The sequence below is a fragment of the Diabrotica virgifera genome, chromosome 8, assembly GCF_917563875.1.
Source record: "Diabrotica virgifera virgifera chromosome 8, PGI_DIABVI_V3a".
Classification (NCBI taxonomy): Eukaryota; Metazoa; Arthropoda; class Insecta; order Coleoptera; family Chrysomelidae; genus Diabrotica; species Diabrotica virgifera.
Genome location: NC_065450.1, coordinates 214407385 through 214433310, shown reverse-complemented (window position 1 = coordinate 214433310; position 25926 = coordinate 214407385). Strand labels below are relative to the sequence as shown.

The 25926-nt window shown below is 32.5% G+C and overlaps 1 protein-coding gene across 1 annotated transcript in view; it reads right to left on the bottom strand.

The window, feature by feature from the left end:
* LOC114324562 (alpha-N-acetylgalactosaminidase-like) overlaps positions 1-24433 on the bottom strand; it is a 28896-nt gene extending 4463 nt beyond the window's left edge. The window contains exons 1-7 of the mRNA XM_050657837.1: positions 24207-24433; positions 22033-22207; positions 16064-16238; positions 12357-12451; positions 7758-7919; positions 6363-6560; positions 1957-2121 (exon numbers count right to left, since the gene is read on the bottom strand). Coding sequence (XP_050513794.1) covers positions 1957-2121; positions 6363-6560; positions 7758-7919; positions 12357-12451; positions 16064-16238; positions 22033-22207; positions 24207-24361 — 1125 coding nt within the window. The 5' untranslated portion in view covers positions 24362-24433. The remainder of the gene's footprint in view (positions 1-1956; positions 2122-6362; positions 6561-7757; positions 7920-12356; positions 12452-16063; positions 16239-22032; positions 22208-24206) is intronic.
* Positions 24434-25926: the final 1493 nt, after the last annotated feature.

The window sequence follows — 25926 nt, the reverse complement described above, 5'->3', positions numbered from 1 at the left end:
TTATGTTAAACAAACGTTTCTGGCTACTACCAGAGGCGTACGACGGGGAAACGTGAATGGTTGACCCTTCCCAAATTCTACGCCACTGGCGGAATTTCTATTTTAGTGCAATTTTTTGATTCTACAATTCTTTCTATGTAAATGACATACTCTTCTCATAACATAGTTTTCGAGATATTTGAAGTTAAAAACGAAGGAATAAATACATTAAATTAAAAATACATTAATCAAAATAAGTGTGCCTTTTCATTTTTAACTTCAAATATCTCGAAAACTAATGTCTTTATCGTTACGAATGAAGAGTATATTATTTGCATATAACGTATTGGAGAATCTAAAAATTGTGCTAAAATAGCAGTCTCATCAGTGGCGTAGAATTTGGGAAGGGTTAACCATTCACTTTCCCCTGTCGTACGCCTCTGGTATTAACCACAATCGATTATTTAACATAATTTAGTAGGGTGTACAGTACCTACACTTTCTGCCAAGTACCATAAGGATATGTCAAATAGTTTTATAGCACCGGGCACACATAATTCTAAAGTTTTAAATAAAGAATAAATTATTAAAAAAAAAAGAATACTTTAAAATAATTTGACATATCCGTGTGATACTTGGCAGAAAGTGTAGGCACTGTACACCATACTAAATTATGTTAAATAAGCGTTTCTGGCTACTACCAGAGGCGTACGACAGGGGAAAGTGAATGGTTGATCCTTCCCAAATTCGACGCCACTGATGAAACTGCTATTTTAGCATAATTTTTAGATTCTACAATACGTTATATGCAAATAATATACTCTTCATTCGTAACGATAAAGTCATTAGTTTTCGAGATATTTGAAGTTAAAAATGAAAAGGCACACTTATTTTGATTAATGTATTATGCTCCTTCGTTTTTAGCTTCAAATATCTCGAAAACTAATGGCTTTATCGTTACGAATGAAAAGTATGTTTTTTACATAAAAATTATAGGAGAATAAAAAAATTGCACTAAAATAGCAATTCCACCAGTGGCGTAGAATTTGGGAAGGGTCAACCATTTAAGTTCCCCCGTCGTACGCCTCTGGTAGTAGTTAGAAACATTTGTTTAACATAATTTACTAGATTGTACAATACCAGCACCACTTACCAAATTTCGTGTTGTTGTCCCATGCCTGTCAGGATATATTCAAAAATAAATAAAATAAAAGTTTAACTTTGACACCCTGTATTTCTGTTAACTTACAGTTACGTTTGCAGTGTTGCCGTGTATAACTAGAAACTATCAGAAAAATGATAGGAAAAGGATAGGATAGGACAGAAAAAGTATTTGACCGGCATACAATTTTTAGGATGACGTAAGACAGAGGTGTACTTTTACCTCCAATATCTCTAAGGCAAGCCGCACACCAAAGAAACATGAAACGAAAAACATGAGACATAAAACGTGAAACATGTTTCATGAAAATAAAACACTGCTAAACAAATCTCAAAGTCCGCCTACCAATGAAACGAGTGTGATTCATGCTCATGACGCATTTTTATTTTCGGAGAGTTTCATAAATGGCCGGACGTATATTTGTTTCTTTCTTCTTCATGTAGCATCTCCTCTAAGAAGGTTGGCAACCATCACGGCAATTCGCACTTTCGATACCGCTGCTCTAAAGAGATCAGCAGAAGTGCAATTAAACCAAGCTCTCAAATTGTTTAACCAGGAGATGCGTCTTCTTCCGCGACTCCTTCTACTCTGTATTCTTCCTTTTATTATTAATTGTAACAAGTTATAACGCTCGCCCCTCATAACATGTCCCAGATATTGTAGTTTTCTGACTTTAACTGTATTTAAAACCTCTTTATCTATATTTGTTTAACAGTGTTTTATTTCCATGAAACGTAATTTACGTTTCATGTTTCTTTGGTGTGCGGCTTGCCTTGAAGAAAACATCTATAAAATATTATTAAAAATTGTCTTACCTTTATAAAGAATCCATTTGGACTAGTAATATTCAATTCCTTTAAAGTAAACTCAAATCTATATATGAACCCATCGGTTCTTTGGCTTAGTACGGCAATAGCGTGACGTTTTCTACCATTACCTTTAGATGTTAGCTGCTTCTTCCATACATAAATGCCGTCTTTCTGAAAATCGTCAAAATTTATTTAACATAACATAACATTCCACTATAATACACTAAGCATCAAAATTAACGCACCACCTTAAAAATGGGACATTTTTGATCTTTTGATGTCTCGTATTGCATAAACCTGCTGTCCGATTTTAGTGATTTTTTAATTATGTTATAGCTTTATTCTTCTAAAATATCGATGTAATAATATTTTTGCTAAACAGATAAGTGTCATTGTATACCGGGTGTAACAATGATAGTGTGTTTTTTCCTTAAAGTTTGGAACACCCTGTGGAATATTCTAACGTATATAAAATATTGAAATTAAAAGTCAACTGTAGCCTTAGGCTTTCTTATCATTTTGCTTTCTGATTCATTCGCTTATGTTGGATATAGTCCTGTCGCCAGGGGGGGTACAACGGCCTCCTGTATTCAGATGGACTTACCCAAGTTTTTTTTATGTATTTTGACCTGTAGAACACGAATTTTTTGGGTAATACAGTTGATCCGGAGGTCGATAAGATTGTTATAAACCAAGAAGTTGAGGAATCACATAACAGCGATTTCTCGTAAAACAAAACATTTTTTTGTATTTTTTGGGCCATTCTAACCAAAAAATGTTCCTACAAATTTTTTCGTAGGATGCATAGTTTTCGAGATAAACGCGGTTGAACTTTCAAAAAATCGAAAAATTGCAATTTTTGAACCCGAATAACTTTTGATTGAAAAATAAAATAGCAATTCTGCTTACCGCATTTGAAAGTTCAAGTCAAATTGTATCGGATTTAATTATTTGTATTGCTAAAAATTTATTATTTTATTGTTAAAAAAAGCTATAAACACCTAGTGCTTGAGTGATGTTTTCAATGATTTCTCATTTAAAATCGAACGAGTAGGTAGAAGAGGTAAAAGTGCAAGCGGGGCTATTTCTACGTAGCACGCATTAAAACGCATGTATTAGGCACGGGAAACACTATGTGTTTATAGCTTCTTTTAACAATCAAAAAATAAATTTTTAGCAATGCAAATATTCAAAACAGATATAATTTGACTCAAACTTTTAAAGGCGGTAAGCAGAATTGCTATTTTATTTTCTATTCAAAGGTTATTCGGGTTCAAAAATTGCAATTTTTCGATTTTTTGAAAGTTCAACCGCGTTCATCTCGAAAACTATGCATCCTACGAAAAAACTTGTAGGAACATTTTTTGGTTAGAATGACCCAAAAAATACAAAAAAATGTTTTGTTTTGCGAGAAATCGCTGTTATGTAATTCCTCAACTTCTTTGTTTATAACAATCTTATCGACATCCGGATCAAGTGTTACCCAAAAAATTCGTGCTCTACGGGCCAAAATACATAAAAAAAACTTGGGTAAGTCCATCTGAATTAAGAAGGCCGTTGTACCCCCCCTGGCGACAGGACTAATAATAAAAAAGTTAGACACATTAACAACTAGCAACATTCTTCATCAATACAGGGTGTTTCTAAATAAGTGTGACAAACTTTAACCCTCGCAGGACCAACCTTTTAGTAGAAACAGCAATAACCAAGGAGGGTCAATAAATGTCCACACATAAATTAATTAAAAACGTGCTTCTTTATTTAAACTAATTTAAAAATAACACTTTTATATTATCGCTAGACGTTAATGGAACAGTTAAAAGATACGAATTTATAATTTACCCGGAGTCTTCGGCTTCAGTGGAATTGGCATCATCGTAGGATACAGAAATATTTTTGACTTCTTCCTTGCATTTTGAACAAACTATGGTTGTTTTTGCCCACTTATTGGCCTTTTTTCTTTTAGATTTTGCTAATTTGACACATGAATGATATCGTCCCTTTCCATTTTGGGATGGTGTTGAAGGTATTCAAGGGGATTATTTATAGTCCACTGTCAAGTTTTTATAAAAGTATGAGGAAATGAATTAAATTATAGAAATGCTAATTATGCCATCTAATAGGGCAGTAGTACGCCGACAACTACTAATTATTTGAGATTTTTAGGAACAAAGGTATTTAGAAAATCGGATGTAATGCAATGTTGTGGATACTTTTTAACCCTCCTTGGTCCTTCTAGGGTTAAGGGGTAATTCTGAAAGAAAAAATAATGACCGTTTGCTTTATAAACATATGTCCGCAAATGCTTCGTTTCCGAGATACGGGATGTTGAATTTTTTCTTACAAACTGACGATTTAAGTTCGATTACAATCGCAAAAGCATAACCACTATTAGTAGAATGAAGTTTGGTCATGCATGTTATCCAGCACACTTACATAAAATCAAAATACTTGAGAGTGATCTTTGTGAAGTTTGTAATAAAATCGGTGACCTGGACCACATCTTTGTTGATTGCCAAAAATATAGGGCTCAATTCAATTAGCTGTTCAGAAAACTTCTACAATTGAACATTGAAAGCCCATATAACATAATATATCTTCTTGCTTTAAACAGAAAAGAAATTTACGATTGTTTGTTATATTTCGTCAGAATAACAAAAATACAAATTTAATAATACCTTTTGCTGCTACCTTATGTCTTTCCTTAATGTATATATACCTTATCTATCCGAGGCCTACCTTTGATCGTTTATAAAATGCCCTGATCGGCCCCTGGGCGAGAAGAGTGTAATCCTTGCGTCAAATCCTTGTACTCTCTTTTACAAAATTGGTATCTGGCTGTGTGGGTTTTACCTTAAAGCCAAAAAAAACTGACGATTTATTTATTGCTCTAAAACCGGTTGAGATATGCAAATGAAATTTAGTAGGTTTTAAGAGGTAGCTTTCGCGCATTTTTTGACATACAATTAAGAATTTTTTATTCACCATTGGCGTGCATACGGTTCATATTACCCGGTCATATTACCCGTATGCACACCAATTGTGAATATAAAATTCTTAATTGTATGCCAAAAATGCGCAATAACTACTTCTTAAAACCTACTAAATTTCATTTGCATATCTCAACCGGTTTTAGAGCAATAAATAAATCGTCAGTTTGTAAGAAAGAATTCAACATCCCGTATTTCGGAAACGAAGCATTTGCGGACATATGTTTATTATTAAGCAAACTGTCATTATTTTTCATGCAGAATTACCCCTTAAAGTTTGTCGCACTTATTTAGAAACACCCTGTATTGATGAAGAACATTGCTAGTTGTTAAAGTGTCTAACTTTGTTATTATCCAACATAAGCGCATTAATCAAAAAGCAAAATGTTAAGAAAGCCTAAGGCTACAGTTGAGTTTTAATTTAAATATGTTATATATGCTAGAATATTCCACAGGGTGTTCCAAACTTTGAGGAAAAAACACACTATCATTAATTGTACACCCGGTATACAATAACACTTATCTGTTTGACAACAATATTATTACATCGCTATTCTTGAAGAATGAAGCTATAACATATATTAAAAAAATCACTAAAATCCAGACAACAGGTTTAGGAAATACGAGACATCAAAAATGTCCCATTTTTAAGGCGGTGCGTTAATTTTGATGCTTAGTGTATGATTAGATCATTGTATTATAAACAATAATAGCAAAATTAATTTTTTCTACGAGCGTGCAAAAATGTCTACTTTCGCGCACGCATTTTAGTTTAGAAAGTTTCACTTTTCCGCACGCGTGTTACTTTTCCGCACGCGGTTTTTACTTTTCCGCACGCGTGTTAATTTAGATATGTTAATATGGCCTTAAAGTAATACATGCAATAAACTAATATTTAGATATTATTTACTAATTGATTTCAAATATATCTTATTGTGTTCCTGTTTTAATGAAATTAACGCGACAATTCGATGAAATAAAATTATTTTGGCATAATATTCGAAAGTCAAATCGGTAGACAATATCAGTCGTTTTGAATCATCGTCATGGAAACCAAGATCGTCCTCATGCTAACTAATTATATTGAAAGTTTGGTTTTGACAACCTTGTCAAAGAATTCATTTGTGTATGTATTTTCATATTAATTAAATTTATTGATTAAGATTTGGCAATTTTTTAAAGACTCTTAGAAAAAATATTGTTCCTAACTCTTGCAGAAAGTCTCTTTTCCGCACTCGACTGCTTGCCGAACTCCCGCTTCGCGTCGAAATAATGACTTTCTGCACTTGTTAGGAAAATAACTATTGTACGATTCCTATATAATAAATTTAACAAATGTTGCAATTTCAATAAAAAATAGTTTATTTTCCTAGTACCTAATCTTTTATAAAATAATTAAGCAAAAATCATATTTGAACAAACCTTTAGCACTAGCCGACCCATTTCACCTAAGGGATCTTGATTCACAGCAATTGCATCTTTGTTGAGAAGAATTGCTCTAAATTTAGGCTCAATCGTTCTTAAATCAACTGACATTATCAATGGTGCCGCCATTACCGACCAAACTGACATCTGTCCTTTGCTCTGTTCAAAACTCAATCCAAAATTTCCAATCACAAGCTAGAAATCAAATTTTATGGATACCATTTTAAGTAACAAGTATATACAGTATGTCCCTGTAAGTTGTATCCATATGCAAAACTTTTTTATTATTAATTTTACGGAAAAAAGTTATTCTTCGTAAAAAGCTCTGCATGGTCAAAAACCTACGATTTAACCATCAAATATCAAATTTTTTGAATATTATACGAGGTATGTCAAAAAGTTTGAATTTCGCTCAAGAATAAAGTAGCTTTATTTTTCACAATATTGAAAATTGCTATTATGAAAAGTTGTTTGAAATTAAAAACTTTATTCTAGTATGCTAATTCGAATTGAATTTTTTTTTTTGAAAAATGATGGATAACTTATGATAACTAACATTATTTTCAGTTATTTCAATTCAGATAACTCTTTTATTATTAATTTTACGAAAAAATGTGATTCTTAATAAAAAGTTCTGCATGATCTAAAACCTAAAATACAACCATCTTATGTCAAATTTTATTAACTTTATACGAGGGATGTCAAAAAAAATGAATTTCGTTCAAGAGTAAAATACGTTTATTTTCACAATATCGAAAATTGTTATTATGAAAAGTTATTTAGAATTAAAAACTATGTTTCAGTATGTAATTACATCCTTCCAATTGGAATATTCTGAACTATAAAGGTACTTTACTTTATTTTTTTTTATCTTTTTTGACATACCTTGTATAAAACTGATAAAATTTGATATAAGATGGTTGTATTTTAGGTTTTAGACCATCCATAACTTTTTATTAAAAATAACTTTTTTTTCGTAAAATTAATAATAAAAGGGTTATCAGAATTGAAATAACTGAAAATAATGTTAGTTATCCATAATTTTTCAAAATTTTTTTTTTTAACTAGAAGGATGTAATTGCATATTAGAATATAGTTTTTAATTCCAATCAACTTTTCATAATAGCAATTTTCAATATTGTGAAAAATAAAGATACTTTATTCTTGAGTGAAATTCAAACTTTTTGACATACCTCGTATAACATTCATAAAATTTGATATCTGATGACTGAATCTTGGGTTTTTAACCATGCAGAACTATTTACAAAGAATAACTTTTTTTCGTAAAATTAATAATAAAAAAGTTTACCATATGGATACAACTTACAGGGACATACTGTAAAAGTATAGATACAAAATAATGATACAATTAAAATATTTTAACATTCTTACCATATCGGGATCATTCCAGTGCCCAGGTGCCGAAAATGGAGCAAGCCGATCTTGATTATTGGCAAACCACTCTATTATAGATGTGACACTTTGCCAACTGTCATTAACGTCGATCCAATTTCTCCAAAGGTTACACGTTTCAGCCACAGCTGTGTAGTTAGACTAAAAGAAGAATATGTTTGACTATTTGTCGAATGTCGAACGGCACCTAACGCTGGCTTCCCACGATCGGCAATATCGCGGACCAGCTCGCACCACGCACCGTGGGACCACCTGTGCTAGCACTTCGTGGTAGGACAGACACGTTTGTGCTGGTGCGTGGTAATCCGCCGAGAGTCGGTAAAGATCACAGGTGCGTCCGTGTTTTAACAGACGGCAAGCCAGAAGGTGTTCATTCGATGATACGAGTAGTTGTCTGGGGTATTAAAGTTTATTGCAGTTAAAAAATCAATGGGAAAATCCCAATAGTTGGCTGTATACCATAGTTTAAAAAACCAATACAGAAGTAAAAACTTCGAGATGTATTCTGGTATAAAATCGTTTATTTAAAACTATAAAATGTCATCGATTGCAGAACGTTTTCGTTCTAAACAGAACATCTTCAGTGCCTAGAATGAAGTATTTCCACGTTAGTTTAAAGCAAAAGGTTAAAAATGTGACTGTTAAAATGAAAAATGTGGGAATACTTACATCCTGCCGAGTATTTTGAAACTAGCACACTGTAAATAGTGTTAACATCATCATATATGGTTTACATAATGTAATATGTTAAAATGTTATGACTAACCGTTTACCTTCCGTTTACCGTTTACCGTTTACCTATGTTCTACCGTTTACCTTCAACCTGTTGCCTGCTTGCCTTGTTAGGCAACCAACATTTCATCACATAAAAATACTCTTAAATTCTGGTTTTTTCGGCTTGTTTAGCTTTGTTTCTCCACGCAAGTCTAATTATCTTTTATTATGTAGTGTATTTCCTTGTTTCAACAAAACTCAACTTTCATCTCGTCATTTCACATCCGATGACGTCACAACTTAAACCATGTAATATATCTGCATTAAATTTAATGAATCTATAAGTTATTCTGGAATAGAGAGTTGCTAATTTAAACTTTACAGTAGATTTTATTATTCAAATAATTTAAATTATTTTTGCAGACAAACCTTCGCATTTTATTAAAAAATCCAAAATCAAATGAACCTTTAACCAAAAATGGGCTTTATCTTGTCATGTCATGTCACCCTTGTCAAATTGTATATCCACTTCATAATTTCTCAGTTGGTCTGTGCCCATTGAATTGGCAAGTACCTAGCATCTTCGAGCAGGGAACCATGGCACCCTTTTAGCATGTGTTCCACTTTATCCATTGACATCGACTTGTAGTCATAACATTTTAACATATTACATTATGTAAACCATATATGATGATGTTAACACTATTTACAGTGTGCTAGTTTCAAAATACTCGGCAGGATGTAAGTATTCCCACATTTTTCATTTTAACAGTCACATTTTTAACCTTTTGCTTTAAACTAACGTGGAAATACTTCATTCTAGGCACTGAAGATGTTCTGTTTAGAACGAAAACGTTCTGCAATCGATGACATTTTATAGTTTTAAATAAACGATTTTATACCAGAATACATCTCGAAGTTTTTACTTCTGTATTGGTTTTTTATTGCAGTTATTTTTGGGAGTTTTTTGCTAAAAGAATGGACTGTATGAACGAACTTTATGGAATTCTACAGCGCCAGAACATAAGAACAGGAACGATATATATTATATACGATGCATGGAACCGTATAAAGAATCAATCAGGATACTAGTACTTGTAATGTATTGGCCATGTAATTATAAACCCCACTCGCGACGCTCATGTATTGCTAATTATCGCATTATATTTCAGTTAGTTTACAGGTAAAAGAATTAAATTAACCAGTTGTGTTTGATATGTAGTCAATTAAAGATTTGTTTTGGGCTCATAATAGTCCTGTCGCCAGGGGGGGTACAACGGCCTCGTTAATTCAGATGGACTTACTCAAGTTTTTTTTATGTATTTTGACCCGTAGAACACGAATTTTTTGGGTAACAGTTGATCCGGATGTCGATAAGATTGTTATAGAACAAGAACTTGAGGAATCAAATAACAGCGATTTTTGGCAAAACAAAACAATATTTTGTATTTTTTGGGCCATTTTAAGTAAAAAATATTTCTACAAGTTTTTTCGTAGGATGCACAGTTTTCGAGATAAACGCGGTTGAACTTTAAAAAAATCGAAAAATTGCAATTTTTGAACCCGAATAACTTTTGATTAAAAAATAAAATAGCAAGTCTGCTTACCGCATTTGAAAGTTTAAGTCAAATTATATCGGTTTTGATTATTTGCATTGGTAAAAATTTATTTTTTTATTGTTTAACAAAGCTATAAACACGTAGGGTTTCCCGTGCTTTTACATGCGTTTTAACGCATGTAACGTAGAAATAGTCTTGATTGCACTAGTACCTATTCTACCTACTCGTTCGATTTTAAATGAGAAATCATAGAAACATCACTCACGCACTAGTTGTTTGTAGCTTTGTTTAGCAATAACACAATAAATTTTTAGCAATGCAAATAATCAAAACCGACATAATTTGACTTGAACTTTCAAAGGCGCTAAGCAGAATTGCTATTTTATTTTTTAATCAAAAGTTATTCGGGTTTAAAAATTGCAGTTTTTCGATTTTTTGAAAGTTCAACCGCGTTTATCTCGAAAACTGTGCATCCTACTAAAAAACTTGTAGAAATATTTTTTGCTTAAAATGACCCAAAAAATACAAAATATTGTTTTGTTTTGCCAAAAATCGCTGTTATTTGATTCCTCAAGTTCTTGGTCTATAACAATCTTATCGACATCCGGATCAACTGTTACCCAAAAAATTCGTGTTCTACGGGTCAAAATACATAAAAAAAATTTGGGTAAGTCCATCTGAATTAACGAGGCCGTTGTACCCCCCCTGGCGACAGGACTATAAGTGTTTTTGTACGAAACATTTCATTGGCGCCGAGAATAAAAAACGTTTTTGAATTGTTTATAAGTGTAAAAAAATAAGTATATAACAAGATGTCGAAAGACGGAAAATTAGATTTAACGTTAAATTTGGAATTTAATCCCAGAATTTGTGAATGGAATGTTTTTATTAAAAGGCTAGAACAATATTACATCCCTAGAGAAATTACAGATGTTAATATTAAAAGAGCTATTTTGTTATATAGCCTTTCAGAAAAAGCTTATATTTTGTTATCCGATTTGTCCGTGCCAAAAAATCCTGAAGAATGTGGATTCAATTTCATTTTATAAAGTCTAGATAGCTACTATAACAAAACTTGTTTAGTGTGGGTGGAAAGGGCAAAGTTTTATGGTGCTTCGAAAACAAAAAGTGAAAGTGTACAAGATTGGAGTGTACATTAAAAAAAACTAGCCGGTACTTTTGAATTTGGAAATAATTTGGAAACAAAATTAACAGATATGTCTATTTCAAAATACAATGATGGAAAAGTAAAGAATACGATATTTGCACTGAAGTCAGATATCACATTTAATAAAGCTATGGAAACAGCACAACTTGAAGAAGCAGCAATAACTGGCATTAACGAAGTAGATAGCAGAAGCGTGGTAAAAATGGAACCAGTGGAAGAAAGAGAGGTGTGTCAAATAACGAGTGGAAGTTGCAGTAAGGAAATATTGCAAGTATCACAGCGTCGCGAGTGGGGTTTATAATTGGGGTTCAGGTTAAAGAGTTTAAAAAAGAAGCGAGTTAAATGGTTAAATTAAACACTACACAGACGGACTTACACAGACTGTCACGGACCATGGAAAGAGCTCTGTCTGCGGTGCGTTGGCGTCCGTGATCGTCGGCCATGCGTGATGATCCGTAGAATCGCAGACCGTGGGAAGGAGGTGTAACTGAAGTAACCGTATCACTCGCTGGCGCGTGAACGGCACCTGACTGATGTAACCACATCACACGCTGGCGCGTGATCCAGGGTTACCATGTCTAGGGATTTTCCCCGAATCTAGGGATTTTTTGAAGCTTTTGTAGCTCTGGAGGGATTTCTTTTGAAATCTAGGGATTTATTAAACTGTGCTGGCGCCATTTTTTGTTGTTATTAAATATCTTTTTGTTCAAATATTATTATTATTGTCATTATTTATTGTTCCCTGACATAAATATTCCTAAGTAAACATTAAAACATTACCTAATCAATGATTAAAGTGGATTAAACATAGTGTTTAATAGGTTATAAATTAAATTGACAGCTGTCATCTGTCAATTTCTTCTTTTTTAGGTCAAATTAATACGATTTAGGGATTTCTAGGGAAAATTGAAGCTCCCGTCTAGGGATATTCTGAAATTTCATCTGGCAACCCTGTCGTGATCGGCAGTGAATGGGTAAAGATCGCTAAGTTCGTTCAAGTTAAATCCGCTGATTTGTCATCCCTGCATAAACTTGTTACTTTCAATCTGCTTAAATATTTTAAGATTTAAACAGACTACAGACTATACGGAGTGTACAAACAGATAAACAAAACATAGCAATAATTAATGTACCTACTTTCATGTTTTTGTATTCCTGATAGGCAGGCCAACTACATGAGTAAACAATAGGACGGCCTGTTGCGTTTAAATGTTTACCCATTTCAATATAACCTAAAAATATATATTAGATTTAGAAAATTATTCACATTATTTTTTGTTTAAATTTTTAAAACACAAAAATGTACCTACAGGAGATCTAAACAAGCAATAAATCTACTCAATCCGATGAGAAATTAAAAGGATCCAGACCAAAGTTAGGCTTGCAAGGTGTTATATTTTCTCGACTCTGCTTTACGGGATAGAAGCATAGACACTTAACGCGTCGACTGCTAAAAAGTTGGAAGCATTTGAACTGTGGGAGTATAGAGAAGAATCCTGAATATATCAAGGACCGAGCATGTACCTAACAAACAACGAAGTCATGAGAAGAGTCAACAAAAGAATGGAAATATTGGAAACCATCAAGACAGGAAAGCTGCAATACCTGGGGCGTGTTATGCGCAATGAGAGATACAACGTACTTCAATTAATTATATAAGGAAAAATCTAGCGCAAGAGAAATGTAGGAAGGAGAAGAATCTCATGGTTGCATAACTTGAGGGAATGGTACGGATGCACATCAACCGAACTATTCAGAGCAGCAGCATCTATGAATGGAATAGCCATGATGATTGCCAACCTCCGTTGCGGAGATGCCACGTAAAGAAGAAGAAGAGACTAAATTACAAACAACATACAAACAGTATGAATGAAAAGGTGGAGCGAAGTTTAATGTCAGAACAAGCAACAATCAAGTTTTAAATTTAGAAGGTGTATTTGATAATATCTCCATCGAATCAATTCATACCTATATATAGTCTGGGCTGATTATCGGAGAATAGGCCATTTTTGGGAAAAGTTATTTACCAGCAATTTTATTGCTGGAATCGAATCTTATTATTGTATGTATAAATAATATAGATATGCAAAGTCCGCAGATAGTGTGCTACTTTTTTTATAAACAAAATGGCGCCCGCAAATCGTGTTTTTTCAATTTTTGCTCTATAACTCCAAAGATTTTAACTTTAGACCAAAAACACCCAAATAAAAATTCACCGCAATTAAATTCTGCATAGGGACGTGTTTTTTTCGATTTACTTCGACGAAAACTTTCCCCGGAAAAAGCAGGGTTTTCCAACAAAATCTTTAATTTTCAACTAAACTTTTGGATAAGTAGTAGTTAATCAATAATTAAATAACTTGGTAACGTAAAAGCCCTTTCCATATATATTATAATTCCAGAAGCCGATGGAAATTAAATGAACAGTTTAGTAACAATTGAAATGTTAATTAAAAATTTACGGTCGCTATAATAACGACAATAATTATGGTGCATAAGAATAACTACGATTTTTTTCATAAAAAGACACTATACCTATCTAATGTACTCTACAGAATTGAAATTGGACTATTTAAGCGGCCTCAGGAATATTTTAAAATCATAAACAATTTTTTAGTTTATAAACAAATAGAATATCTCGGGAAATATTAAACTAAATTAAATTGTGAAAACGGTATTCGAAAGACAGCGGCAGGACGCTTCTTCCAAAAGAAAAACGTTTAATTATGACGAGTGGTTCCTGAGATACAACCAGTCAAACTTGACCTAAATTTACGGCAAAGATATAAACAATAGGATCATAATTTTCAAACCATAACCTTTTTCTTTTTGTCCTCTTTCTCCACACCAGTTTTCATATCTTTAAAATCCTCATAACATATATTATTATAATAAAAACTATCGATAATACGTGTGAAAATTACCAAAAATAGCAAAATTCCAATAAAAAATTAGGTTGGAGAAAATGTAACCCTCAAAGTTCAAAATCGGTATACGTTAAAAAAAATGCATTTTCTCGGCTTCCCGTGGAGCAATTTCCTTCATTCTTTTTTTGTTCCCACGTAACTCGAGTAGAGCCATCGAACTAACGCATTATTAAATGTCAAACTTGCTTTTGTTTTGTTATAATAAATTTATTTATTTATTATAACACAATATTTTAATTTGTTTAAATAAAAATTGTTTAAATAATTATACAGCTTTCAAATGAGAATATTAATGTTTTTAACTTTAAAAGTTACACTTGTAGTAAGTTTATCTAAAAAAATAGCCTGCAACTGGAAAAAATATGTAATTTTCTGTTCTTATAAATAATTTAATCTATTATAACAAAACAAAAGCAAGTTTGACATTTAATAATGCGTTAGTTCGATGGCTCTACTCGAGTTATTAGGGAACAAAAAAAAAGAATGAAGGAAATTGCTCCATGGGAAGCCGAGAAAATGCATTTTGTTAACGTATACCGATTTTGAACTTTGAGGGTTACATTTTCTCCAACCTAATTTTTGATTGGAATTTTGCTATTTTTGTCAATTTTCACACGTATTATCGATAGTTTTTATTATAATAATATATGTTATAAGAATTTTAAAGATATAAAAATTGGTGTGAAGAAAGAGGACAGAAATAAAAAGGTGATGGTTTGAAAATTATGATCGTATTGTTTATATCTTTGCCGTAAATTCCGGTCAAATTTGACTGGTTGTATCTCAGGAACCACTCGTCATAATTAACCGTTTTTTCTTTTAAAAGAAGCATCCTGCCGCTTTCTTTCGAAGACCGTTTTCACAATTTAATTTAGTTTAATATTTCCCGAGATATTCTATTTGTTTATAAACCAAAAAATTGTTTATAATTTTAAAATATTCCTGAGGCCGCTTAAATAGTCCAATTTCAATTCTGTAGAGTACATTAGATAGGTATAGTATCTTTTTATGAAAAAATCATAGTTATTCTTATGCATCATAATTATTGTCGTTATTATAACGACCGTAAATTTATAATTAACATTTTAATTGTTGCTAAACTGTTCATTCAATTTCCATAGACTTCTGTAATTATAATATATACGGAAAGGGCTTTCACGCTACCAAGTTATTTAATTATTTATTAACAACTACTTATCTAAAAGTTTAGTTGAAAATTAAAGATTTTGTTGGAAAAACCCGCTTTTTCCGGGGAAAGTTTTCGTCGAAGTAAATCGGAAAAAACACGTCTCTATGCAGAATTTAATTGCGGTGAATTTTTATTTGGGTGTTTTTGGTCTAAAGTTAAAATCTTTGGAGTTATAGAGCAAAAATTGAAAAAAACACGATTTGCGGGTGCCATTTTGTTTATAAAAAAAGTAGCACACTATCTGCGGACTTTGAATATCTATATTATTAATACATAGAATAATAAGATTCGATTCCAGCAATAAAATTGCTGGTAAATAACTTTTCCTTGTATTTTGCTAATTAGCCTAGAGTAATAGTACACTGGCGAGGAAGACAATCAACAACACAGTATGTAAGTGGAGTATTCTGATACTTCCGAGCAGAATAATATCCGCAGATACGTATTAAGGTGCTAAAATCAGAGAGCAACTTGGAGCAACCAAGGGGGTGTATGTGTATTGTCACCAACATTATGGAATATAGTCGTTAATGATCTAATTCATGGGATTAGCATCCAAGGAATCTGGGCTCTGACAATCAAACTAAAGATACGATGAAGAGAAGATATAGGAAAAATAGGATTAGGGAAACACGAAAAAGGAAATGTGAGATCGAAAAGTATAGAGAGTAAAAAAAGAATAGAGCACTAAAAACTAATGTTTAACACTAAATCTATTCATTATTTACCTTTATCGATAAATTTCCAATTTGACTTGCACCCATCAAACTTTAAGTAATCTACTTTCCATTCTGCAAATCTATCAGCATCAACTTTAAGGTAATCTTTACTACCGGGATAACCAGCACATGTTAAGGTTCCATAATCAGCGTAAATTCCAAATTTAAGACCTTTACTGTGTATCTAAAACATTAAATTGAATAATATTATTGAAGATATTCTTCTTTAGCGGCGAATCTATTGAGGGTAAAATTTGATTTACCACGCGCATGCGCACACCGACAGTATGGTATTAGTGGTTATACGGGCTCTGATTGGGTGTTGAAATTTTGAAATGATCTGTCAATAATTGTTCAATATGGAGATTATGGTAAACAAAAATATTGTATAATATTAGTTTTTATTGATGTGTGGACAGAAAAAAAGAATGTGTGTGTACTTTGTACGCACGTAAGAAGTTATACTTCTATTATATGATTATATGATTATAAACGAAATTAATATACTTTTTATTTATATTTTATTTAAATATTAAATTAATTTATACTTACTACTTCTCAAACATTTTTATTAAAACAGTGCCAAAAATTAAAATAATAAAAAAATAAAACACACACAAACTTATTAAAAATGCCACAAATGATTTCTGAACATTAATTGTCGGAAAATTTTTTAACTAAATACGTATTTTCTGAAAATAAAATTATATAATAAATATACTTACAATCATAAAATGTATAAAAAAAATAAAAAAATAAAAGTTTCTATTGGGATTCGAACCAACTTACCACGCGGCTGGTATTTCCGTTGTATTGGGATTCACTGGCATTAAAACTTCGCCACAGAGACAGCTTGTCATTGTGTGCGAAGATCGTCTAACTAAACAGATTAACCTTTTGACATTTTTAACTTATGTAAATCAAATTATTTTGATTTTAAATTGTAATGATTTAGAATTGAAAAAATACTCCAAAACATATAGTAAGAAAACAATATATTAGGTGAATATTGATAGAAATTTTGATGGTAATCAAATGATGTAAATAAAAGTATTACATACTACTTATGTATTTTGGTAGGTTCAAGGTAGGTATCGGAGCCCGTATAACGACTAATAAATTTCGCAATCACTTGCGTCGTGCAAAGTGGCTATGTTCAAATATCATAACAAAATTTGATCAACTATTTATAAAACACTTACCAGTGAAAGATTCTTTAGCTTTGAATAAGCGAGATCTGCGGCACTCATTAGTCACAGTTTGATGAGCTTTCACATTGGCATGCAACAATCATCTCTTCTATGTAAATAAGTCCAAAAATATAATATGAAAACTATTTAAAAAGGCAGTATAACAATTAACTAACTTTTTGTTTGTTGTTTCTCTTCCTACAAATTTTAAAACGCAACAAGCATACATTATAACCAAACCACAGTCCCACAGCTGCCATATTGGATAATTTTTGTCATGTCATTTGAACATCCAATCAGAACAAAGTTATAATGCGCATGCGCCCGGTCGCTAGGTTTTCCATATAAAATTTCACCGTCATTACGCCCGTAAAGAAGTATAACTTCAATAAAATAAAATTTATAATTATAGTGAGTTTTTAAATAGTTTTGAAAAGCCGCAGGTACGTAATTTTAAATGTTTCAGTTGGAAATACCTAATAGTTTCAATACCTATCTATTAGGAAAATGTAAACAAAATAATGTAGTTACCTATTAGTAGGCAATGCTTTAATTTACATAATCTGATTACGAACAAACTTTCTAAAAATCTTTATCTCATATGTTGGTTTCTTACACTATACTTTGTTGTATTTTATTTCGACAAAAATCAAACTAATGATTTTATTAAATTCATATAAATTTATGGTGTAAACGTTTAGTTTGAGTATATTCCCATATGACGTACACGCGGATGTGGTCTAGTTTGAAATGCCGCGGCATGCCGTCAGCTTTTGTACAGCGCGGTAGAAGTGAAGTGAGTTCGAGCCCCAAGCAAGTTATTATTTTTTTATTTTTTTTTTATAGATTTTATGATTGTAAGTACTATATTATTATATAATTTTTGAAGATATTCTTCTTTTTTGAAAGTGGTAGATAAGAAAGTTAGTTTGATTTTTAAATAAAATAAGTACAAATAACCTTTTAAGTATATTTACTTCGTTTAAATTACCTATAATAGAAGAATATCTTCTTTTGTGCGTACAAAGTACACACACATTCTTTTTTTATTAGTATTTCCACCATCTTACATGTCCGTATAATTTGTTTGCTGTCCCCCGTAAGCAGTGGCGGCTCGTAGGCCACTTTAAGAAGGTAGTGCCAGAATTCGGACAGCCGCCAAAATTTTTAGTGACGGATTCACGATATTGTCAAAAAAAGGTATACTGACAACAAAAACTAAAAAAAATATGCGCGGATACTTTTATCCTATGTATCTTAAGTTTATTGATCTGAGGTGCCAAGCAATTGTCCAACATTGATCAAAACCGTTCCGTAAATTAATTAATAATAAAAACCTTTTAACCTACTACCAGCATTTACTGCTGATAGTGATAGTGCTAGAAAATTGTTATTACGATTTAGTCTCTATTTACCAATTTATAAAAATAATACTATTTCATTATTCACACACATGCACAAATTTTTGTAATGTCACTTTTAAAGTTTACGATATATGAAGTTCATTCTTCTATTTTTTGGTTGCAAAGTTTTCAATGACTTTATAATTAAAATTATCAATACAATTTACAAAATGCTTTTCTGCAGATAGCATACCTAAAGCACTATGTTTTAACATCGAAAAACAGCGTTCTGCTTCAGATGTTGATATAGGAATGGTAACTAAAATACTTAAAAGTTTAATAGTTTCTTCAAATGTGCTTTTTAAACCTTCCCTCTACAATAAAACTGATACCGAAACAGCCCCAGAGGTAGTACTTAATTCGTCTCGCTAATTACGCTAATACAGTACCTACTTCTAATTCAGTTTTAAACCGAGTTTTGCTTAAAAATTAAAATTGTCTCCATGTTTCATTAAGAAATGATTCGAAAAACTGATGCTTATACGCAGAAAAGTTCTCCGACATAAATAAATTAGAAGCAACTAAATGTCCGGAGAAGGTAGACCTTTGAAAGATCTGGTACTTTGAATAATATGAACTTTTAAGTCGTTGTCTAATTCGGCGCTAAAATTGACCAGCTCCTTAAATATGCCTCTATTTTCTGAATTTTCTTTTTCGTCGTGAGTCGTGACCTCTTAAAGCTAACTCGAAAGCTCCACAACACCTTATAACATTTGTAGTTTTTTTTTCTAGCGAAAAACCACCAAAAATTTTTTTAAGATACTAACTAATCTTCATTGTCAATTAACAAATTAAACTTGAGAAATAATCAAAATATTATCAAAATACCCACGATCATGATGCACTAAAAGTTAAGTATAAATACAAAAACTTTTTAACAAAAAATATACGTAATAAAAGCGACAAACCAGCACGTAAAGAAACTCAAAATAAATAGACCTGGCTTCATACCCTCGTGCCTGGCACAGAGATTCTAATTTTAAGGTATACTAATAGTCCAATATAACTCTTTCTCTGCCACTTACATAGAATGCTCGTAAAATCTTTCTCTCTTTAATCGTGCCAGTACAGACTTCGGCACGAATGAGATTCTCCTGTCGAATACTCTCCGCTGTCGGCAGGGATTGTACTACGCCCATAGTTGCCATATTTTATATAATTTATGAAGATCAAAAGAAATACACACAAAAAAATTAACAGGAATTAAAAAGTTTGAAGATAAAAAATATGTTTCTGCATAGTTAGCAAGGTAGTGCCATGGCTCTATGGCACTACCTCACGGGCCGCCACTGCCCGTAAGTTCTCCATAAGTATATCTTTTCTGTCCCCCAGTTCCAGGTCAGTATCACTTAATTTACTAACTCAAGGGCTTTATTCTTTTGAACCTTCTAACTACACCCTGGGCCAAAATTAACCGCCCACCTTAGAAATGGGTCATTTTTGGTGTGTTATATTTCCTAAACCTGTTGTCCGATTTAAGTTATTTTTTTTATAATCTTATTCTTTAACAATATCGCTGTAATAATATTGTTGCTAAACAGGTTAATTTTCATTGTATACCGGGTGTACGAATCAAACTGTGTTTTTTTCTTAAAGTTCGCATCACCCTGTGGAATATTCTAGCATTTATAAAATACTGAAATTAAAATCCAACTATAGCCTCATGTTTTCTCAACATTCCGTTTTTTGATTAATTCGTGTATGTTAGATCATAAAAAAAGTTAGGTACTTTAACAACTAGCCATGTTTTTCATCAATACACAGCGTTTTTAAATAAGTATGGCAAACTTTAAGGGTCAATTCTGCATTAAATAATAATGACAGTTTGCTTTATAAACGTATGTCCGCAAATGCTTCGTTTCTGAGATAGAGGGGGGGGTCGAAATTTTTGCTTTAAAACCGGTTGAAATATGCAAATGAACTTTGGTGGGTTTTAAGACGTAGTTATTGCACATTTTTTGACGTACAATTAAGAATTTTATATTCACCACTGGCGCGCATACGGGTAATATAAGCCGTCATATTACCTCTATGCGCGCTAATGGTGAATTTTAAATTCTTAATTGTATGTCAAAAAATGTGCAATAACTACCTCTTAAAACCCACCAAATTGCATTTGCATATCTCAACCGGTTTTAAAGCAATAAATAAATCGTCAGTTTGTAAGAAAAATTTCAACACCCTCTATCTCGGAAACGAAACTGTCATTATTTTGTCATGCAGATTACCCATTAGTTTAGCCATACTTATTTAAAAACACCCTGTATTGATGAAAAACATGGCTAGTTGTTAAAGTACCTAACTTCTTTATGGTCCAACATACGCCAATGAATCAAAAAACATAATATTGAGAAAACATGAGGCTATAGTCAGGTTTTAATTTCAGTATTTTATAAGTGCTAGAATGTTCCACAGTATATGATGCGAACAGGGTGATGCGAACTTCGAGAAAAAAACACAGTTTGATTCGTACACACGGTATACAATAAAAATTAAACTGTTAACCAACAATACTACGACAGCGATATTGTTAAAGAATAGGGCTATAATATAATAAAAAAATCTCTTAAATCGGACAACAGATTTAGGAAATATGAGACATCAAAAATGACTCATTTTTAGGGTGGGCGGTTAATTTTGGCCCAGAGTGTATATCCGTGTTGTCCAGAAGCTGGATAGCCTCGACGTTCACGACATGTTTAAGTAGCCGCTGTTCGTAACCACTGGCAATTTTTTAAGTGGTTTAGTTAACAGTGTCCATTTAAAAGTCTCGATGGATATCGTACGTTGTTTTGGAATCGCTGTATAACTTCAGTGTTCCTTTTACTGGCACATCCGCAAAGTTGTATGCCGTAGGTCCAGATAGACTTTAGTGTTTGCTTCCATAGAAGCAGCTTGTCATACGTGGTTAACTTTGAACTTCGACCTAGCAACCAGGACATCTTTTTGTACTTAATGCCAAGCTCTGCTAGTATCTTTTTTATGTGAGCTTTCCAGCGGAGCCTCACGTCGAGGTCGTCCAGGTATTTTGTTGTGTTGGCATATGGAATCTAAGCATTGTTCATTCAAACAGGTATACATGTATTTATATTTTTCTTTGTGAGTTGACATGTATAGATTTGTTCTCATTTAACTTTACGCGCTATCTCTTAGTCCAGGTGACAATTTGATCAATACACGTTTGAAATTTTTCCACAGTTCCTTCATGGTTATCTCCTACTTGCCATAACTGCCGTGCCATCGGTAAAGGTGGTTATTGTATAAGTATATCAATAAAATTTTCTTTTTTTGCCTCATTGTAAAGGATAATTGGTAATGATAACAAGAAAACTGGCCAAATCTCATTTTCTTACATAAAAATTATAATAAATAACATATTACTTACGTAGTCTGATAAATTTTTGATGCCACTTGGGAATCTATCAGGATCAGGAACCAATCTTCCTTTACTATCTCTCTCTTTGGAAGACCAACAATCGTCGATCATAATGTATTCATAGCCAGCAGCAAGATACCCATCCGATGACATACGATCGGCCATGTCTCGGAACAATTTTTCACTGAAAATATAAACAATCAGAATTTGAATATCTATCTAAATAATAAGCTGTCGGCTGTAGCCGCCTTCCTTCTTTCAGCCAACGTCTCCAGTCGTTTCTGTTCTGCCATTCTCCGTCTCTAAGATCTCGTCTTTCCATGGCCTCGTCCACTTTATCCCTCCATGATCTTCGGGGTCTACCTCTTCTTCTCTTTCCTATTGGGCTTCAATCCGTAATCTTTGAATTAGAATTTGAATATCTAATAGGAAAATTGAAATATTTTTGGAAGGTTTCAAGATATCTGGTGAGTTGTCAATTGGTACCAGCAGCGTAGAACCTATGAATGTAGCTACTTATTCACTTTCCGTGTTCGGAACACCAACAACTATAAATTTTGTGCTTCCAATGGTTGGCTGCATAGATAACCCTGTCATTTAGTAAAATTAGGTCTTCTTCGGTACAGGTCTCTCTCATCTCTGTACTGTGCATGATAGTGCAATGATATGATGCCATAGCGGGCGATGGCCCGGTTGACCGTAGATGATCGAAGGAGTATCCGTGTTGACGCATCCCCTCTTCATACCCCACTAGACGAAACCGAAGGAGAAATGGCACAGAGAGCGTATTTAAGACGAGGAGGAGAATCATAGGATCAGTTATACTTAACGTATTGAATTAAGAATAGCTCAATGGCAGAGATGCACCGGGTTGAGGTGGTACTTGGCCTAGGTAGGCGCCCCAGTATTGACGTGGCGTTTCACCGGAACCGTTACCGCAGTGTTATCAAAAATTATCGATTTAATTCATATTTAGGTAGCTTTCTATTGGTCAGAAACTCCTATGAATGAAATAATCAGTAGTAATTGCACAAGAGCTCTAAAATTCTATATTAATTTTAGAGTTCGAGTGCAATTTGTTGCGATTATTTCATGAATAAAACTGTTCAAAACCAAAATTCTATTGTAATTTATTTATGTAAGTACAAATTAGTACAATTAAACACAAAGTTTTTATAAATATTTGACGATTGAAAGTCATCACTTTTATAATTTTTAAAACATTAATTGTCATTAATGTCACTGAATGTATTTTTTCGTAGCAACGAAGGGCATCTGACGTAATATACTTAACGACGGGCAATTATCAAAAATTATCGATTTAATTCAGATTTCTGTAGCTTTCTATTGGTCAGAATCTCCTATGAATGAAATAATCATATTTATAATTTTTTGTCTGGTTGTTATAAGCAATTCAAAGGTTCAATATAGATTTGTACCAATCAACCTTGTAATTACCTTGTTAATATATTGAAAGATTTTTACGTTTTTGGTTAGATTACTTGTCATTAGTATTTGTAAATTTCATATTAAATTATTTAACACTTTTTATATAAATATTTCGTTTTCCATTCAGGAATTCATATACTTATAGTCAAAAGGATATTTTTATTTCTTAATAAATATAGTGTTAATTTTCTATGAAGATATTTGTTTTTTTTTATCTAGCCCTGGACGTATTTGTTCAATAGGGATCCAGGAACCATAAATATTCTTTTTGAGTTTTGGTTTAGAGTAGAGATTTAGTCAATTTTAAGTACCTTGATGGTATCCTCGGGGTACAATCTTTTTTAATAATTGAATACCTGGCGCCCTTGAAGAATATTTATTGGTGAATGGATTCTTTTGAACCTCTTGAGGAAGAAGCAATTTCCCTAAGAGTATACTCCCCTTGGAGATGTAAGAGTACTCAGTAAACTTTCAGTTTTATAGCCGGAGCTTTTAAATTGTCCAGTTTTGAGTAGTAAATTTCTTCTTTCGTAACAACAATTTTTTATTACCGTAACACTACTTGCTTTTATACAAAGGGAGAGATTGTGTCTCTTAAAGAAGGCCAGCATCCGATTGAAGGCGGATCTAGCTTTTCCGGTACGCTCTTATTTCTTGATGATGATGCTATTTTATTCAACACACCTTTGAGAATTGCACAAAAATCTTTGACTTATCAAATATGTAGTACTAACCTTATACATTCATCTGGATATAGTTTACAATTTGTCAGACACCTAAATCTTTGCCAATGCATCCAGCCCATTGGCGGCTTACGGGCAAGTCCATTATCCAATCCATTCACGGTTGAAATAAGTCCAACTAACGCGAAGACAAGTGTTGAGACCATTGTTCCTTCTCAGTTCTTGATTCGTATAATCAATCAATAATGAATAAAACAATCAATAATATTGGCCATAATGAGTGATGTAGCTATATTTATGTTATATAGATGGTACTCAGGGACTATCTTTGTTACTTTATCAAATACATCGTGAGTCACGATGTACTTATTTGATAATTTTAATACGATGTTTTATAGGTGTTTAATATTTTTTTTTGTAAGTTTGTTTAAAAACTAACAAATTTTATTGAAAAATATATATTTTCTATTGCTGAAATACAGATTATAAAATTAAAAATGCGTTTAATTGTCTGATAATACCCTCACGCAAACAAATATAGATAATAGTCCACAGTACATCGTTCTTTTTCAAAAATGATTACAAAAGTCTTAAAAATGGTTTTAATTGTTTCGTTTGATCGAGTCTACCACTTTCTGAAAATTTTCAGAGTGCAGATTGGACGCGTTTCAGCACGCCCCACGCCTAAACTTTTTAATTTTAATCAAAAAAGAGTCGAGATCGTCTAGTCTGACACCCGCAAGATGTCATTCTAACGCAGTACAGTTTTGTTGTTACAAAACTCTTAATTTTCAATATTTTCAATTTTGATAATTAATTACTAAAGATTGTGGATCTCTTGTCCGACAAATTTACAGCCTCTTACAGGAATCTAAGGTTAAGCTATGGCCCATTCTTTACCAAACACCCTGTATAAAGATAGACAACCAAATGACCAACACACTCAACTAGAAAACCCTTGGTGGCTAGCTGAGGCTCGAACCAGCAGCGATCGCAAATCGCAAATCCACTAAACTTGTCGATCGACTGCGCCTCAGCTATCTGGACCGTCAAGACCGACGGTTATATCCGTTAGTATTATAGACTATAATAGTCGGCGGTAGCACTATTGGACATCTCCAACATTATCAGTGCGTATGCCTTTCCTTTTAGGCTCAAAACTTCTTTCCATCATATTATTCCAACATTTTTCAAAGTCATCTCTCTCTTTTTGTTAATAGCATCTTTAAATTCGCTAATTTTTTTTACACAGAAACCAATCTCGTTTATCTTGCATTGCAATACATTAAATAAATTATCTGAGAATGTAAATATTTCTGAAAAAAAGCAAAGTTAAAAAACTCCAAAAATCCTCTCGAGCTATTTATGGTTTCTGTATCCCACTTTTCACATTTTCGCCATTCTCCAAAACCCTAATACATATATTTATGTAGGTTTTCTTTAAAGACAATCGTAATAAAAGTCCGTTTGATGTTTAACAGTTTTAATTAATAAAATAGATAACTAAATTATTGATACTATTAAATTGACGAAATGTAAAAGTGCTTGTGTAAATGCGACTAAAATCTTACGTGTTCTTATTCTTACAAAAAAAAAAAGAAATGTATTTATAAATAATTTGCGTCTAATCAATATAATACCCGTCTAATTCGTCTTTTTACGTCTTACTATCCCTAACAACACGTCCGTCGCGTTTATGATGTTGAAATCGACTAAATGTATTCGTTCTCGTTCCCTACGCTAAAACAAACCCTCTTAGGCTAATCTCTTT